This window comes from Poecile atricapillus, chromosome W (assembly GCF_030490865.1).
Source record: "Poecile atricapillus isolate bPoeAtr1 chromosome W, bPoeAtr1.hap1, whole genome shotgun sequence".
NCBI classification, from domain to species: domain Eukaryota; kingdom Metazoa; phylum Chordata; class Aves; order Passeriformes; family Paridae; genus Poecile; species Poecile atricapillus.
The window spans coordinates 56,230,626-56,248,442 of NC_081288.1; the positions used below are offsets into that span (position 1 = coordinate 56,230,626).

The 17,817-nt window shown below is 35.3% G+C and overlaps 1 protein-coding gene across 1 annotated transcript in view; it reads right to left on the reverse strand.

Moving 5' to 3' along the window:
- The window catches only part of LOC131591822 (metabotropic glutamate receptor 8), a 303,751-nt gene that overhangs the window by 233,974 nt on the left and 51,960 nt on the right, over nt 1-17,817 (reverse strand). Inside the window, exon 2 of the mRNA XM_058862892.1 lies at nt 13,326-13,542. Within this exon, the coding sequence (XP_058718875.1) occupies nt 13,326-13,542 (217 nt within the window). The remainder of the gene's footprint in view (nt 1-13,325; nt 13,543-17,817) is intronic.

The following is a 17,817-nucleotide window of genomic DNA, read 5'->3' on the forward strand; positions in this document are numbered from 1 at the left end:
GAACACTATGTATTCTACCATTTAAGCCTGTACATAATCTTTTACTTACACAAGGTATTCCATGCCTGTATAACAACAGAAATAAAAAATGAGCAAAAAGAGTTATTTAGAAGGAAAGAGAAAGTGATTCTCTAGCAAGCACAGTAGCCCTTGAATGCCTTTCACCATTCCTCCTGAGAGACACCTGATGTGTAGGTAGCCCAGAGGGGCTTGTCACTAGCTTCCAGTGCCTGTGGCAAGTGTACATATGGGAACTGATGCTCCTCCATCACTAACACATTTCCTGAACACATCCAAATGTCCTCCTCCAAAAAGCTGTCTCCTTCAAAATTGTTTATCACAGAAAGACAAAGAAAGATAAGACAACCCCAGTTAAATTGACCCTTGTTAATGAAACTTACAATTTCATGGATATTATTGTGAAAAACTGGACATTAACATTGCTATCTCTTTGAAAAGTCATTCTACATCTGAACTGAACATTTGCTGTCACATGAAATCCTTCTTTCCCCAGCCAACCAAGAGTTTTGATGCTATCAAGGTCCACACAGGAGGAAAAGCATCCTCAAGGCCCCCTGGCTTTAAAAGACTCTGCCAGTCATCACTGCCAACTCATGTACATCTGATTAATTAAAATATCAAAACAATTAAGGGATTTAACAGTGAAATGCATGTTAACTACAATAAAAAGTTCATAACTAAATCTGTAAAAGTTTATGCCATGAATACCACTCTAAGTTATTTTTTAATTATTAAACCAATTTCTTTGCACTTAACTGGAGGAAAACAATTTTTAAAAAACCACATATTTTGCATGCATTTTAACAATAGAAAGAACATCTTCAGATTGGCTTTAACATTTCACTTCTGTGAAAGGGGCATTATAGCTTACAAAGCTAATGATCCTGTAAAAAAAAATTTAAAAAAGCTTTGAAATTATTTAATCCATAAAATACCACAATATAATGGAATTAATTATGAGTTTTGATAATTCTTATAAATTGAGCAGCATGATTATCTGCACTTCGTTAAGTGCATTACCATATTAGGTAAAATAATTAGTCATATAACTCAATTTACTGGCCCTAGCAAATGTTGTAATGTGCCTCACAGCAAATCCAATATGCCAGCAGAATGAATGACAATGCACATGGCACGCAGACATACTGCCTTCATCTGGCTCCTGTCTGCACACAGCAGAAAAAGGGGGCTCAGTTTCTGCTTTATTCCCTTTATCCATGGGAACTCTGCAAAGTCACCAAAGACATGGGCAAGCTCTGACGAGTTCTACAGCCTCCCATTCTACCATGAAAGCAGGGTTTCATGGTACTCATACCAAACTTCAGCTTAAACTTCTATAAAAAGAAGGTTGCTTATTTCCTGGGGCTACAAAATACCATTCCCTCTCATTGTTTTGGGGCCTAAGATGTTCCAGGATTTGTATGCTGTATCGAAGGGATCCATACAGAAGGTACATAGACACCCACCCATCCACCCAACCTCAAAATAAAGGGAAATAGGTTAACAGGAAAATAGGAATCACTATAAAAAATAAAGAACTTAGCTACAAGTTTAGTTCAGACTTTTTGTTCCCATTTATAAAAAAAATTAGATCACAATTTGGTACTCCTGCAAACAGGTGTGGTTGATCTTACCTTAGAGAGCATTAACATCCTTGGGATTAATTTCATCATATAATTCTCATGGATCACTTAATGATAGTTAAACATTCCCAGCATAAGTGTTTGTAGGAATCCTCAAGGTGTTGAGATATTTTTGTTTTTCTTAGCCCTCCATCGCTCCCCTAACACCTACAAATTACACAGATGCATGCATTTCAATGGACTCAGTCCTCAGTTTTGAAATCTACAACCCCCTTGATCCTGTGTTTGCAAGGGGGTTGAAATTTTGTTCTTCTCTCTGTGACAACCCAATCACAGCACTTCAGCAAGCATCCCAAGGACAAGGTGACTTAGGAAGGCACGTGAAGGGCAATCTGCATTCCTGTATGCTCCTGTAGAGTATGCTTCGGATGGATGCGGCAGGAAAATTTTGGGATGCGTACAGACACAGCAACACAGGGATTTATCTACATGACACCTGTGCTACTCAAGGGTATTGTTTTGTAACCCATTCTCTTGATTAATTGTCTAGTCAAAATATCCTGCTTTTATAAAGAATATTAAAGACAGACTGGCATTTTTGTTAGAATGTCAGCATTTTAAACAATTAGTTCTCTTTCAGTTTCGTCTAGAAAGTGATGAAAAGTCTTTAATCACTATGTATTTAAGAAAGTAGATGAATAAACGACTCTGTTTTCATCATACAAAACTCTGTCCTTGAGAGGACCTAAGAAACACTTTGTTTTCTGGCAAGAGAAAAAAAAATTACCTTTTTTCATAAGTTGTAAGTTTTCACAGTATGCGTATTTCTGTCATCCCAGCTTAAAGTGGTGGTATCACAGCTTGCAATTTGCATAAAAATCATGCATTTATAACAAAAAAAGAAAACAATGCAGGAGTCTTTCCAAATATTAGCGATGAGTACACATATGCCTGTTTTTTCTGAAAAAAAATAAGAGCAATTCTTTGAAATACTATTCTTTGAATAGAATTCTCTGGAACTCTGTGGAAAGTTCATTAGGTAATAGAATTGAGGGAATGACTTGTACCTGAAGGGTTACCCCAGTCTGAACATCCAAGAGAGAGCTGTTACTGCTAAGCTACCCTACTGCATGTTTAATAGCAAACACGTCCTTACTGTGACTCAGGGCACAATATGGACCCCTGCCCTTCAACAACAGAAAGAAAATAAGTAAAATGAAGACAAAAATATCTCTATGACATTTACAATCAGACATTCTTTGCATTTAATCTCGCAAGAATTCTGTCAGCATTGTAACATTCAACTCAGTCTACCCCTCTGCATCATTCAGAAGAGCAAAGCTCAAGAATCTCGTGTTAGCATGGCATATTAAAAATAGCAGCCAGTGACAACACAAACAGTAGAACAAGTAGGGAAAGTCATAAAGGAATAAAATGAGAAGTGAAAATACCACTGGTAAAGCCCAGAATATGTTGAAATTTACCAAAACACAAAGGAAGAAAGATAGTGGGCATCTCCTATTATCATCTACCTACTATTGAGGTAGATAAATCACAGTACAGTAAATAACAATGGGCATAAAGTCACATATCTATTACATAAACATTGAATGATGAATAGCAGTTTTCTTGCTTTGCTTTATCTTCAGAGAAAAAAACAAACAAACAAACAAAAACACCCAGCACTGTCTGCTTCAACAGTTTCCCAGATATCCATAGGACTGCCCAGGAAAGTAGACTATATATCATGTACATACACCATTTATTAACAACATTTAGCCTATGGAAGGAAGAAAAGATAATTATTGAGTATCATTAGTGTTTATGACTTTTTTTTTCCTGATAGATATTACTATTCAGACAAAACTATAGAAAAATCTTGAAAAAAAAATCTCAGTTGCATTTGTTCATTTTTTCTTTTTAATATCAGAGGGCATAATTGCAAGGCCATCAGATTAAATATTCCTTTTCTGTTTCATTTTATAGCTTTCAAAAATAAAATTATAATGAAACCTGAACAATATATGCTTCAGCTGTAATACAGCAGTTTGTACAAAAATCATAATGCAATTTCCCTCTGTCTCAATTCATAAACTATCAGTTGTCAAGAGTTCTGAAGAAAGAGAAATTCCAAGTTTCATTTAGGACTAATCTAATATTTGAAAGACCATGGGCTATGTGACTGAGTCAGTGGCTTTATGTGCAGCTGGACGATAACAAAAATTCAACTTAGCAAAGTTTCTAGCCTTCAGCCTCAAACTACCAGTACCAGAGGCTCAGGAGCAGATATGATCCTATACAGTTTAAAGCACCTTGAAGAATAAATGCATTTAGGAGAGGCATACAGTTGTAAAAGATACATTTATAATGTAAATTCAAATTTCTCTGCATTCCGCTCTTAGATAGTATGCAGCACTAGTTACTACCAAAACTGATAAATCAGCTTTACATAAAGAATATTAACATTCATAATAAAGTTTTTGGAAGATTTTTGGACAAACAGAAATTGGGAAGTGGGGAGACAGAAAGGGACTCCTGAGGATTAAAAACAATGAGCAGAAGGAATAGAAAGAAACAGTGAAAACTCATCACTAGAAAAGGCTAATAAACATGTGCTCTAGAAATGCCTACTAGGGTTTGATTTGTCTAACACAATTCACTTCAAAAGAAGAGGGAGTGTATTGAACAGAAAGATTGGAAAGTTTGAAAATGGTATACACTTATTTAAAATAAACAAGAGCAGAGAGAAGAGGCAAAGTATTCACAAAGATAGATAAACAAGTATGACATAGAAAAATATTGACTACTGACAAATACAGTGGAGAACAGGCTGGCAGAAATACCTGAAATTGTTCACACACATCATTGGGTTCTAAATCAGCTGTTGCCATTTGTTAATAACTTTGAGTGTCAGAACAGATTGCTTTTGGAAATAATTTGCTTGATACCCAGGAGCCAAAAGAAAAAGCTTACAATTTGTCAGGTTACATAAAGATTGGGGCTGGGAATAAAAATGAGATTACAATGACACTACATAAATCAACAGTAAAGCTTTACTTGGAGTGTTCAGTCATGGCTACTACACAGTTTAACAGAGATATAAATGAAATAAAGGATCCAGGAAGGGACAATAGAAATCATTAAACTTGAGTTACTTCATATCTTATAACCCAGAGTTAAGTAAGAGGGCACACTATGGAGGAGGTTAACTGGATTCTCCTGTATACCATTTGTAGCAGCCAAACAAAAGAATATTTAACAAGTGAGGTTAAGATGGTAACAGAAAGAAATTATAATGGATATAAATTTTCATGCTTCAGGAAATCTAAGAATCAACCACTAAATACCTGGGGTTACAGAACACTCCTTGGGTATTTCTGCCAGTGACTAAGTAAGATTTTGGTGTCTTTCTGTCCCTTGTATCGAGGCCACCACTGGAGACAAGATATTGACCCGCAGTGTCTGGCTCTGTCTGACAGTTCCAGTGCTTCATTGTTTTAACGGCAGCCACAGATCACAAAAGACCTGATACTAAGTGTATATTGCTAATATCAATCACGATGCATTGCTCACACAATTTTTAAAACTTACAGTTCTCCAGGTAGAAAGCAAAGCCTTCTAAAAAAATGCTAAATATTTAAAACTAATAGAAACCATTTCAAGATCAAAGGCATACAGAGACAAAAGAAATCTTAGAAAAATCAAGAGCCTCATCAATTTTTCTTTATCAGGTGTACCTTCTTAACATGAATGAGACTGATTCTAGACTACAGAAGACCCTGAGATTGGCTCAGCTGGTGAGAGCATGATTCTAATAACACCAAGGCTTTGAAGGCCCAATCCCTGCACAGGCCATTCACTTAAGAAATTGATTTGATGGTCCTTGTGGGTCTCTTCCAACTCAGAATATTCTATGATATCAGAAAAAGTTCTTCCTGATAGGAGCATAACCAAGACTATAATTCAAATGCAGTGAACCCTTTGGCATATTAACAAAAGAATCATGTAAATACAGCCCAAGTCCATGTCACCGTGGGCCTTCCTGTCAGTTTTACTCAGATGGTGCCCATAAATACAGGCTTTCCTTACAAAAGTGTGTTCATGCTGGCAAAGCAAAACCATTAAATGTTATCAAAGTTCACTCACACAGGCTCTGGTCAAGGTTATGCCACAGTCTGCCTGTTTGACCCCTGGTCATTCACAGCACTGCAATACAGAAGTGCTTGGCTGAATCGTGTGTTAAAACAAGCTTTCTGCAGAAGTGACAATAACAGAAGTTTATGTAAAAAAAATAAAGGACAGAGGAACTCAGTTCTTGATAGAGGGGAAAAATCTCACTTATGGCAAAATCTGTAAAGCTTCTGAGACTTATTATTAAGAGATTTTTTTAAATTAATTTTTAAACAATTCTTCCACCATGGAAGATAAGCTGTCCATTTTTTTTCCAATAGTTCTCCTCTGTCATTCACCACAGAATTCATAATACAAAAGCAAAGCATGGATAGCTTTATTCAGATCACAAATCTTACTGGGCATCCTTGATGATTATCCTTCCGGTGTCCACTTTACAAATACTTTTCCTTAACACAAAAAAGTCTACTGGTATTGAGTTAAAATCTCCATCCTGTTAATGGGACTGTGTGAAATTCAGTCATAAACAACTAGAATAACTGCATTTTGATTAAGACATTTCCTAACTTTGTTTTCACAGGGGTTTTTTAATGATGTGGGAATTGTTTGCTTTTGGACTCCTAGCAAAAAAAAAAGGCACAAAGTCTGTGAGGAGCTACTAACTCAGTGGCAACACATACCAATACACAGAATAGCAGCACTTGAGATATTTTATTCCTGTCATCTCAGTGATCAAATGACACATTAAAACCTATATATTTATCTTCCTTTTTATTTCAGAAATTTTAATAACTGTTTATATGGCCAGAAAAGATCCTTCATAATCATAGATGTCTCGAGCATAGTATAGACTACAGTTTAAGCAATGATTTCTAAATTTGGCCTTTTCTTTTAGAAAGATCTTACCTAATGATTTAAACCTCAAATAAATATACCACTATCCCTTAATACTTTTAAGATGTCTTTCCATATCTAGTATTAAAAAAGCACACCTTACATCTTATTTTAAATGGTTTCCCTGAAACTACTGACTTCAGATTATAGACAGTAAGGCTTTCCAGTCTGCAAGGAGGAAAGTGTTCCTCATTTGATAAAAACAGTTCTCTTCATGAAAAAGTATGTTCATTATGGGCATCACACACTATTATTTCAACAAAAATATTTTTGTTGAATCTAATTTTTAATCTAATAATACTATTTGCTGAAAATTAGTATCACTTTTTTTTATTTATACATTTTAAAAATTTAATTAGATATCATGACTAAGAGGTCTGAAATGGCTACAAACAAGCCACAGCACTAAAAGCACTGATGAAATAAACTTTCCTGTACATCTTTATTATTCTTTGAATTTGTGTTCACAACCAATGCAAACATCTGGTGTTCACATGAAGCAAAAGGAAGAAAAAAGTCCTGCTACAGAGACCTCTGTAGTACTTATGGTACTATAGCTAATGTACATCCTATAGGACATCTTAAAAGTTCCTTAAGTAATTGACTGAAGAAGAAACACCTCAAGAGTATTAAAGTCTCTCTTCCCACAGTTACTGGAGGGTCAGAGAGCATACACAGAAAGTATGCTTACTGCTCCGAGATATCTCTCTAAAACTATAGAGAAAAAAAATAATTATAGCTAAAGATTATAACATTGATTAGCACCACTGAGAGAAATTAAAATAGTCCTTCATTTTAAATCCCTAGAAATTATACTGTTCTTTATCAGGTACTAATTGGTACAAATATTAAAAACTGCTGGAGTAATTTTCAAGCTTTTGCAATATTAATACCTACCATCTGATTTTGTAATTTTTCAACATTACTTTGAAGTTCCTGTAGCCAATTATATAGTGTTATTATTAATTACAGCTTGCAGCTTGAAATACAGTGCTATCAATAGAGTTTTATCTGCATAAATATGAAAATAAAACTTAAAATTGAATTAAACTGTTTACCCTTAGTGAGGGTATGTTAGAATATTATTAGTTGTGAAAATTAATTTTTTATGCCTGAAAACAGACTTTAAAGCAGAAATTTCTCTGGGGAATAGGTTATATTTCATGTATTGTATTTCTTTCATCTTCATGTTGCAAGATTTTTTAATCTTCTATTAAACACTATCTTGGGGGTGTGGGAGAAGTCCATTTATCTTACTTAACAAAATGCAAATAGCTTTAGCTTTATATGAAACATATGCAGAGACTGCTTCAGGAAATGTGAACTAAGCTTAACAGCAACCCATCTTATTTCTAAATTATCAACCAAAATCTGAGTGGAAAGGAAATGTTACAGTCCTTAAATTTTATTTTCCTGCTCAAAGCTTCCTTGACACTTCCCAATAGACTTCCACTTTCTCCAATGAAAATTTGAAGTCCAAATATTGTGAAAGGTAATTCTGACTCTCTGGAGACATTCAAAACCTACCTGGACATATTCCTCTGTAACCTGCTCTAGACAACCCTGCCTTGGAAGGGGGTTGGATTAGATGATCCTCAGAATTACTTCTAACCCTAACTATTCTGTGATTCTTCTATGAAGAACTAATCCAATAACTTGGATAAAAGCAGAGGTACAGTGCACAACTGTAAACACCCTGAAAGAACTGACAAGAGATAAACATGATTTAAGAACCATGTCAAAGAAATGTCAGAGACCATTCCCTATGTAAACAAAATACAGCTACCTGTGTTGAAGTCTGAAACAATCAAAGCCACTGTAGCATTCACTCAACACATGTATTCATTATCATTAATATATAGTTTTCACTGTCACTGTAAGGATACAATATTATGAAAGATCATAAAGGAATTGTAATCCCAACTCAGAAAAATGCTGTTAACTGCAATGTACCAATATAAAAGGAGTAGGTGAAACCACAGAACCTTGCTCCTAAAAACATGCATTCAAGGTCACACGCTGATATTAAGTGCATCATTCTCCTCTGGAACAAAGTTGCTATGAAGCTGTTAATTTGACAAGTCAAAGATGAAAAAATGCTCTTTGATTAAATGCTCTTTGCTGTCTTCTTTATACTTCTGTCAAGTCATGCAAAATCAACTTACAAGCAAAAAGGAGCAAGCGGTGGTGAAGTTTCTCACCTGTTCTTAATGATCAGCTTCACTACCTGCCTTTATCATTTCTACCTCTTTTACTAAGAGTTTCATATGTGTTTCACTGCCAGGACCTATCAGCAGTTGACCAATAGTGGCAAATAAGATTTGTCATGTAGCATTTCATATATTATTTATAGATTTGTTACATTTTCCAGTACAAACATCACACTGAGCAAGTATTCTAGTATTCTGAACTCAAATAGATAAAGAAATTTGTCTGAATCAAGTGGTTTTGTATTTTGGGAAAAAAAAAAAAAAAAAAAGGAAAACCATCCCATGATTTTCTCTCTAATGGTAAATTCATTTGGATTGTAACAACAGGCGAAATGAACCATTAAAATAAAGTTGGATCAGAAACTTTCCAACATTTATTTGGTCAAGATAATGAACAGAAAGTAAATAGAAGACTAATATTTAGCATGACAGTTTAATGAAGACTTGGTAAAATGTGCTTCCTTTTTTCCCCATTTTAATTTGTATCAGTGAGTCAAATTTCAGTTTAATGCTTAAACTCTTAAGCAATTAGTATGAATTCATTCCTTTGGTCAATGTACCAAAATGATTAGATCATGATGTCAAAATGATTACAGTTGTATCATTAACTTTTTAATGGGAATAGAAAATTCTATAAATTTAATCATTGTCTTCAAACAATGTGTGGAAGAATGAGTTGGAATAATCTCCTTCCAATCGTTGTCATGTAAAATATTTAATTTCCAGTTCTGCTTTGTCCCAGACAGGATCTTTGTCATTAAAATGAGAGCAGATTTTGATATGTAATATATTTGGTGACATGTCAGGGTGGCACCACTTTGACCTTTTCAGTTTTCTACATTTCATTTAAAGCCTGTTTCTTCCTTTTTGCTTTTATTACTGATCAAGAAATAGAACTTGAACAGAGGGCCAATCAAACTGGAAATTAAAGATGAAGGGTCAAAAATTATATTAAATAAGTATATTAAATTAATCTGTCTATTAAAATTAGGCAAAACCCTAGGCCTTTTTCCACTCCCCTTTAAAACACAATAAAAATAATAAACCAGAGAAATGAGCTTTCCTATTTATATTTTTAAATCTGCTATCTTACATGTCCTCTCATACACTACATTTTTTTCAGAAATTAATATATCAATACTTTTTACATCAATTTCTCAATTGTTTTCCTTTTCATTATGCTGATCTTCACATTCATTTTGTTTCCAGTAGTTGGCTACTTATCTTAAGCAGGACGTGAAGCACTCAGCAAGGAGTTGAGCTGTCCTGTACATTTGTATGCCAGCTGCACAAGAGGCACAGTGTCCCAATTAAGTTCTCTTAACTCACAGTTTATTAACACAGACCTGTCAAGTTTTTCTGTTGTGTGCAGTCTTAAACTATGATTTTTGTAAACCTACATAGACTCAGACCTCATAGTTAGATACTATTCATTTTCCATTTTAAAAGCATTTCCGGCCCTATGGCTCAGATGAAAAGTCTGTAGACAGTGGATAATAGGATCAAGCTGGAAGGGACATTAAGAAATCTCCATTCCACCTCCCAGCCCCAAGCAAGAGCTAAGTACACTTACATAACCAATGGGCAGGTGTTTGTCTAATGCATTCTTGCAGATCCTTATCAATGGAGGCTCCAAAATGTCCCCAGGCAAGCTGGTAGAATATTTAATGTCTTAAATATTAAAAGGGGCTTTCTTCAAACCTAGACAGAATCATGCTAGAGATTAATTCCATTCCTTCTCTGTACATACACTGTATTTAGATGAACAAGTGGTCCTCTACATTTCTGCAAAAGACTATTTGAAAACACTATTTTCTATCACCTCTTCTTAGTCAGCTCTTCGTCAGGTGAACTAAGCCCCCCTGCTCAGCAGTTCCTCACAGACCACATTTTTGAGATTTTGTCCTTGTTCTTGCCTGCTTGAGGAGTTTCACCTTTTCTGAAGTGAGGGACAAAACCTGTACTGAATCAAAATGATGTTCCACAACTGACAGAGAACTTGGAGGATGACTCAAATTATTTTACAGATGGTATGTCCACCTGCATGTTCCATTAAAACATGAGGAATATATGTTATAATTTACTATCATCCCTGCATCATTTTTTAAAATAGTATTTTCTGACCAGTCTGTCTGAATTCCTCATTGTATAGATCCTTCTTGCAGAAGCCAAATGCCTTGTTGGTGTCTTAAATTTGTCCTTTTCCAGACAGTGTTTTCAGATTTGGACTCTAAGGATTTCTTCTAGATACTCTCATAGTCCTAGCTTTAGTCCTTGTGACCTTAAAGTCACCTCCAGATATTACAGTAATTTTCATTCCAAGTCCATCTGGGTTTAACATGAAAATATTGGCTCGTACCTGATCCAGCTTAAACAACTGCCCAATAACACACAACACATTCTTTCAGTTAAATCAGAAAAACAGAAGTTTTTTTCAGTTAAAACAGAAATCATTGCTAATTGCTCTCTGACAAAAGTTTTCTAAATAGGTCTGCATCCAGCCTATTTACACCTAGATCACAATTGCCAGATTTGCTCAGGAGAATACTGTATGTGACAATTGAGATAACACTACAAAATTTGAGAGATGTGACACATCAAGTGCTTTTTCTCCAGCTATAAGCTGTTATCCTGTCAAAGAAAATTATTAGATGGATTTGATACTATTTGTTCTTAACAATTCTGCACTGGTTATCAATCATTTCCCAGTGGTTACATATGATTTCCCTGATTGTTTACCTGAGTATTTTTCTAGGAAATAAAAATTACTTGTCTGTCCTGCCTCCCTCTGCTTTCTTTCTTCATAACCATTAGAGTCCCTGATAACCACAATAGTTGGTAAATTGCTGGGAGCACAAAGGTTGCCAAAAAATCAAGTTTTCTAATAGAAAACTTAAATCTCAAGGGGAAAAAAAAAGCAAACCACTAATCACAACTTACTATGCTTCTTGGTGTTACAATGATCTTGTAATGTTTAGGACACCTACTCATAATTTTAACTGCTTTGGATACACAACCCTGTTAATAATATTTATTTATCTTATTCATGTTAATTATTTATCAAACTACAATGGTCTACTTTATTACAGGATCAATGAAGATACAGCTAACACAAACTCAAGTCATTGTGGTTATAATGTAATTACAGTTTTTGCTTGCACCCATCTAAAGTTCTCTCATAGTCCTGGAAATGCAAAACAATAAAAAGTCCCCTATTTGATTTGCCAGCTTTCAGAACTCAGAACTAGCTGTGTTGCAGATGGTTTCAAGAAAAGATGATTTTTCAGCCAATGAATTCAGTGAGTGTCTGGAGAAGCCACTCTACTTGCCATATGAACCATTTATTTTAAATATGAACTGTGAAAGAATTATCCATGCCTTTGCTAACCCCAGAACAAAGCAACGTACAGTAGATAGCTTTGGCTCTCCCATGAAGACACCTAGAAGCTGACAGCCATGATCAGAAGCTAGGAAAAAACATTTATCAGTTAAACGAGTGAGCATATTACATACACTGGTTCCCTGATTTCAAGAATGGCTGTAATTTTGCTCTACAACCAAGTTCTTGCAAGTAATCACTTACCTTTATGGTTCAAGCATAAGTACCTGAAACACACATGTGCCTTCCTGTAAGAAAGAGATGCTCTCTATATTCACATGCAGTTAGTGAAAGTGGAAGATAGTATCATATTTTCTCATCCAAGTTGATTCTAAAGAACTGGAGTTTATATGTACATGCCCTGAAAGTCTAATCTAGTAGATTAACCCAGACTTCCTGTCCCAGAAAGGTCAGGAAAATTGTTTGTGGGGGGAGGGGAAGGCTACTTGTCATTTAATGCTGTACTTAGTGAAAGACCAATTCCACCCTCTTTCAAACCACCTGCTACTCACCATCTTTTTCCTTGGTGTCCAAAACCTACTGTTCCTGAGAAACAGCCATTTTTTTTCAGGCCAGAAAAAAATATGAAAGTGTGAAAAAAAAAAAATTAAAAGCATCACAGGGACTTAAATATACTTGTCATAGTGCCTGTATTTGTACAGCACATTTTATTACGATGGAAGAATGGCAAGCTTATGTCTTTTACTTCAGAGGGGAGGGGTTTTGCTGTTTTGAAAATTCATCAAAATTAAAAGCTCTAGGTTTATCCATGCTGGAACACGGAAAAAGCTCTCACTGGACCATAATTCTTAAGATTAATCAAAAATTGCATTTCCTCAAATCTGGCTGTAGTCCAGCATGTGGTTCCTTTTTGCCCCTAAGTCATCCAGGAGCTGCCCCTTTCCAAAAGGGTCAAGAGATAAATATTTTTTGCCTCTCTTCTTAAATTGGTGCCAGAATTGCCACCTTGGCAGACATGCAAGAAGCAAAATCACCCACTTGAGTCCAGGTAACACATCCACGGGTGTTCTGATCACCTAATCAGATCTCAGTGATGTTCTGCAACTCTGCAGCTATAAATACCAAACCTGATGAACACACACTCACCGATTTCTCTGGAGATCTGGGTGAACGCCTCCACACCACTCTCTCCATAGTTGCCTTCGGAAGCCAGCGTTGAGACATAGTTCCACCCAAGGGCTGTCACGATGTCAACCATGGCCTGTGCTTGGTAGGAGTCTGGCGGGACCACTCGAGAGAAGTAGTCGTACCTGGTGTTATCGCTCAGTTCTGGAGCTGTAGATGCATAGCTGATTTGAGGTATCTGCAAACAGAATGACAAGTCATGCAAGCCAATCTAATAACATTTTACAGTACACACTTGTACGTTTGAAAGGCTTGTAATAGATTATACACAGGCATTGTGCGGAACCAAATATCTCGGTTTAATTAAATCAGCTGATCAGAAAGCGTCTCGGATTTCGTATAATGTCAGTCTAGCCTTATTGTGTAACGCTCTCACCAAGAAATAATGCATTCAGCTTTGGTCCAGATGTCACGATTCTTGACATGTAAACATAACAACTTCTTTTTTTATTCTGGCCTTAATAGAAACAAGTGGAGTAAAAATAAATGGGAGAAAAGAAAAATTTCTTCCTATTTATACAGAAAATGAAAAGGTCAGTTATGAAGACTGCGATTCTTTAAATTTGACAAGTAAAATGTAGATTATTTCCATTTCTTTATTTGTGTTCAGGAAAATGTGTGTTCCCATTTTATAACTATTTTTCAAGCCTTCTCTGCCACAGGTTTTTCATTTTCCAGTTTTAATAGTTCATTGTGTATGATTTAAGAACATGAAGGCTGTGTATTAAATAGTAAAAGTTATCTGATGAAAAAAAAACACACACCTAAAAAAATTACCTGTACATGACATTCATATACAGAATGAGAAAAGTTACAAGGATGGTAAATTTTGTAGAAGACACCTCAACATTCTTGGTGGAAATGAACCTAAATAACTGCAATACATTTTAAAATATGATTTTATTCTCCTAGGAAAAAAAACAAGAGTGGTTTTCTGTTAACTCTTGTCTTATAGAGATGGTTCATCAATGCCCAGAAGAGATATTGTAAGCAACACTCACTTACTTTGAAGAATATTTTTGGTGCAAGAAAATTTAATTAACATTTATTCTAACTTAAAAGGAGAATTGTTTTCTTATTTAAAATGGGAAAACTGATTAAACAGTCCTTAGCTTGAAATAAAAGATACTCCAAATTTGCATTGCATTGTGATCTGTATTACTAAGAGGTGCTTAATTCATGTCACAAAACATATAATAGTCTTCAGGAAAGCAATCTGAACGGAGCTCCTAAGTTGATTCTGTCAAGAGCATAACTGAGCAGTGCCAGGCAACAGGTGCTCTGGTAAATGCTCTCTGTGATATTAGATGTTAGAGTAGAAGGTTTCAGTGCAACTGTTATGTCCTGTTCAGTGCTTCCTCATCAGTACAAACCAGAACAGGGACCTGGGGCAAATGCAAGGAATTCAAGGAGTCTGATAATGAACCAAAGCTGCACAGACAGTGCAGATATATTCATACAGCCTGAATAAACAGTTCATTGCCCAAGGGTTGGCACAATCATTTCTCAGTCAGAAACTAACAAAATAAACTCTTATGTTTCTTGGCTGTATTCTTCTTTAACAAAGTTTCTACACATGGAAATGCCTCAGAATAAAAATCAGAAATGTTGTTATAATAACAACTGAAGAGAACAGAAAGAAGGATAACAGAAAAAGTTAGAGCTTATATTTCATGGAAATCAATTACTAACAAAGAAAAAATACTCCAAGTAAAACCAAAGGATATTTTTTTCTTACAGAACTTGCCTTGTATATTCCCTTTCTTTCAGAAAGTTTTTGAAACATCTTTACCTCTTTACAGACAAATTTTTTCTGGCCTGTAATAATGCAATTATGCATATTTAGAGTACAGATCATTGCCTTTCTAAACTTGTTCTATTCTGACTCTCTAAAACAGTCTTTTTTTTTACAGATGTGAAAATAATAAAGACAATCTTTGTGACTTAACTCATTTTGCTCCTTGGTGCTCCATTTCACAAATATTATGCCGTTGTTCCTTTGCTGAAAGTTATTTCATCAATAACATCAACACAATGCCAGTAAGAAATCTTTTAGTCTGTTACTTTTACAGTGAAAATCTTGAAGCCTAGACCACAGACTTATATCCATTAACTCTCCCAGTTCATTTTTGTTCAGGCATGAGACGAATTACAAATCCTAGACGTGTGTTTGTAGAATTGTTGCTTCAGCCACAGCAATGAGATGTTTCAGATCAACAGAGATATTTTATGTACTACGAATACCACTTTTTTTTGGAAAAACGCAGAAAAGAGATGTTCCTTTCCTACTTTTCAGCTCTTTGCAGTTCAACTTCTTCCCTAGAGTTATTTTTAATAATAGTGGAAGAAAACAGAAGGCAAGCACTACACAAACACAATACTCTGAAATCACTGTGCACACTAGAAAGCTTAAATCACCACTGTTTTATAACATCTGCCAGCTTTTCACTAGCAGGAAAGAACACATCATGTGAAAGTAAGGAGAAAGACACTCTCTAAACAGCAAACCAACCATAAGTTTGGAGGAAAAAAAATGGTTTTTGCAATGAAATATATAATTATTTTCCTCATTTCTTTTTGTATATATTCCTCATGATTATAAGCAACACCATGTTCAAGAGTTTTCTCCCCAGAATTGCAGAACTCCCACCCAGAAATGCTTCATGGACTTCTTTTTTTGAAAGCAGTTTATGCAAAAGTAAATAGTAACTTCCTCCCTTGCCTGCTTTTAAATGTATTATTTTATAGAGGGTAGCTCTGAAAAATATCTTTAAAATTTGAGAATTTGGTTTATACCCCAGTTACATAGGAAGTGAATAGACTGAGAATGAGATTCAAAGAAATTTTTTTGGCATGAGGTCAATTCTTTGGATTTAGTGATTCAATAATCCATGAATGAAAAATATATACATTAAAACGTAACAACTCTAGTTATGGACTGTAGGTTTAATAAAGCATTTTACATTTCCCCAAGTACATTTTACAAGATGGAGCATAATGCTGCCTAAGCAAGGGAACTGTTATGCTCTATCAATTCAGTAATGTGTGTTTTTAAAATTCCCTAAGTACAGACTGTATTGCTACTTTAAGTTCCACTGGTCTCTTGAGATATAAATTTGCATTTTGAAAGAAACCTGTAAAGAAGGAGTTTTATTTTTTATTCTAGATTTCTCAATATAATTTTTCAAAATTAAATACAATACCTGTAACATTTACATTGTATTTAAGTGGCATATATCAGTGTTAACGGTGTATTTCCCTGTCTTTGGGGGGGAAAAATTGATTATATAACCACATTTGAATTGGTTCTTGCACAACATCTGTCACATTCACTGACAGTTGCTAAAAGCATTTGTGTTTGACTATTCATTGATATGATTTTCCTTTTCTTTCCTAACCTGTGGTTTGGCCACTGTCTCCCATTAACCTATAACTTGCCCATAAACTCAGCTTCTAGTAGGTGACAGACTTGAAGTTTTTGAAATTATTATATAGATTAATTCACAGAAGTGTTATTTTTATTAATTTTACACCTTAAGCTTTCTATTAAATGCTGAAAACCAAAAAAATCTTTGTGTGATGTTTTAAAATCCAATTTTAGTTTTGTATTGGTCTTAAATGGTCTGATACTTACTGAGCTACTGCTCAAACTACTCGTGATCCCTCAGTCCTTTAACCTAAGTCAGTGATGGCTTCATTTCATTTCTATTGTTCAGTCACTGGCATCAGAAAACTATTCAGTATGCTTAAAAAAATAAAACAATTTGGAGAAAAACAAACCAAAACAAACCCAAAACTAAACCCAAATACACACACAAAAAAAATCCCCAACATTGCTGATAACTAAGCAGATCACCTAATCCTTGAAGATACATTCAAGCCAAAATCAGCAGCCCAGAAGTCTGTTTTTTCATGCATCTATCTGTATGCATCTCCTAGCTGACTTAAAATCGGTCTCTAAAGATCTCCCCTTCCCAGAAGATTAGAGAAGATGGAGCAGGTACTTTCAGAAGTGACCATCCACAAGCATGACTGTAGCAGCTCTCCAAATGAGGAATGACATCAGTACAGCACAAGCAATGAGCATTACTACAAAACAGAATTGTACTCCCTTACAGAGGAAGTGTGGACAACTTCAGAAGTGTCAAAGGTAGCTAATGTAATTTTCCATCTATTTCAGCCAAGTGGTAAACCACTTTCAGCTCCTCATACACTGAAAACAAGAGCCACCCACTCTTCTGGATTCATCCTGAATCCAGGACTATTCGTAGAGGAACATTCCTATGGATCTGTCTGGGGGGTCCAGTGCTGGGGTCCAAACCCTAAAACACAGAAGAGTTGCACTGAGGATAACAGAGGAAACATGACCTAGTTGTGCCCTTCCAGCAGAGTGTCTTCACCAAAGCAGGCAATTTTTAGCATGCTTTCTTTTGAATTACATGCTCTCCAAGTT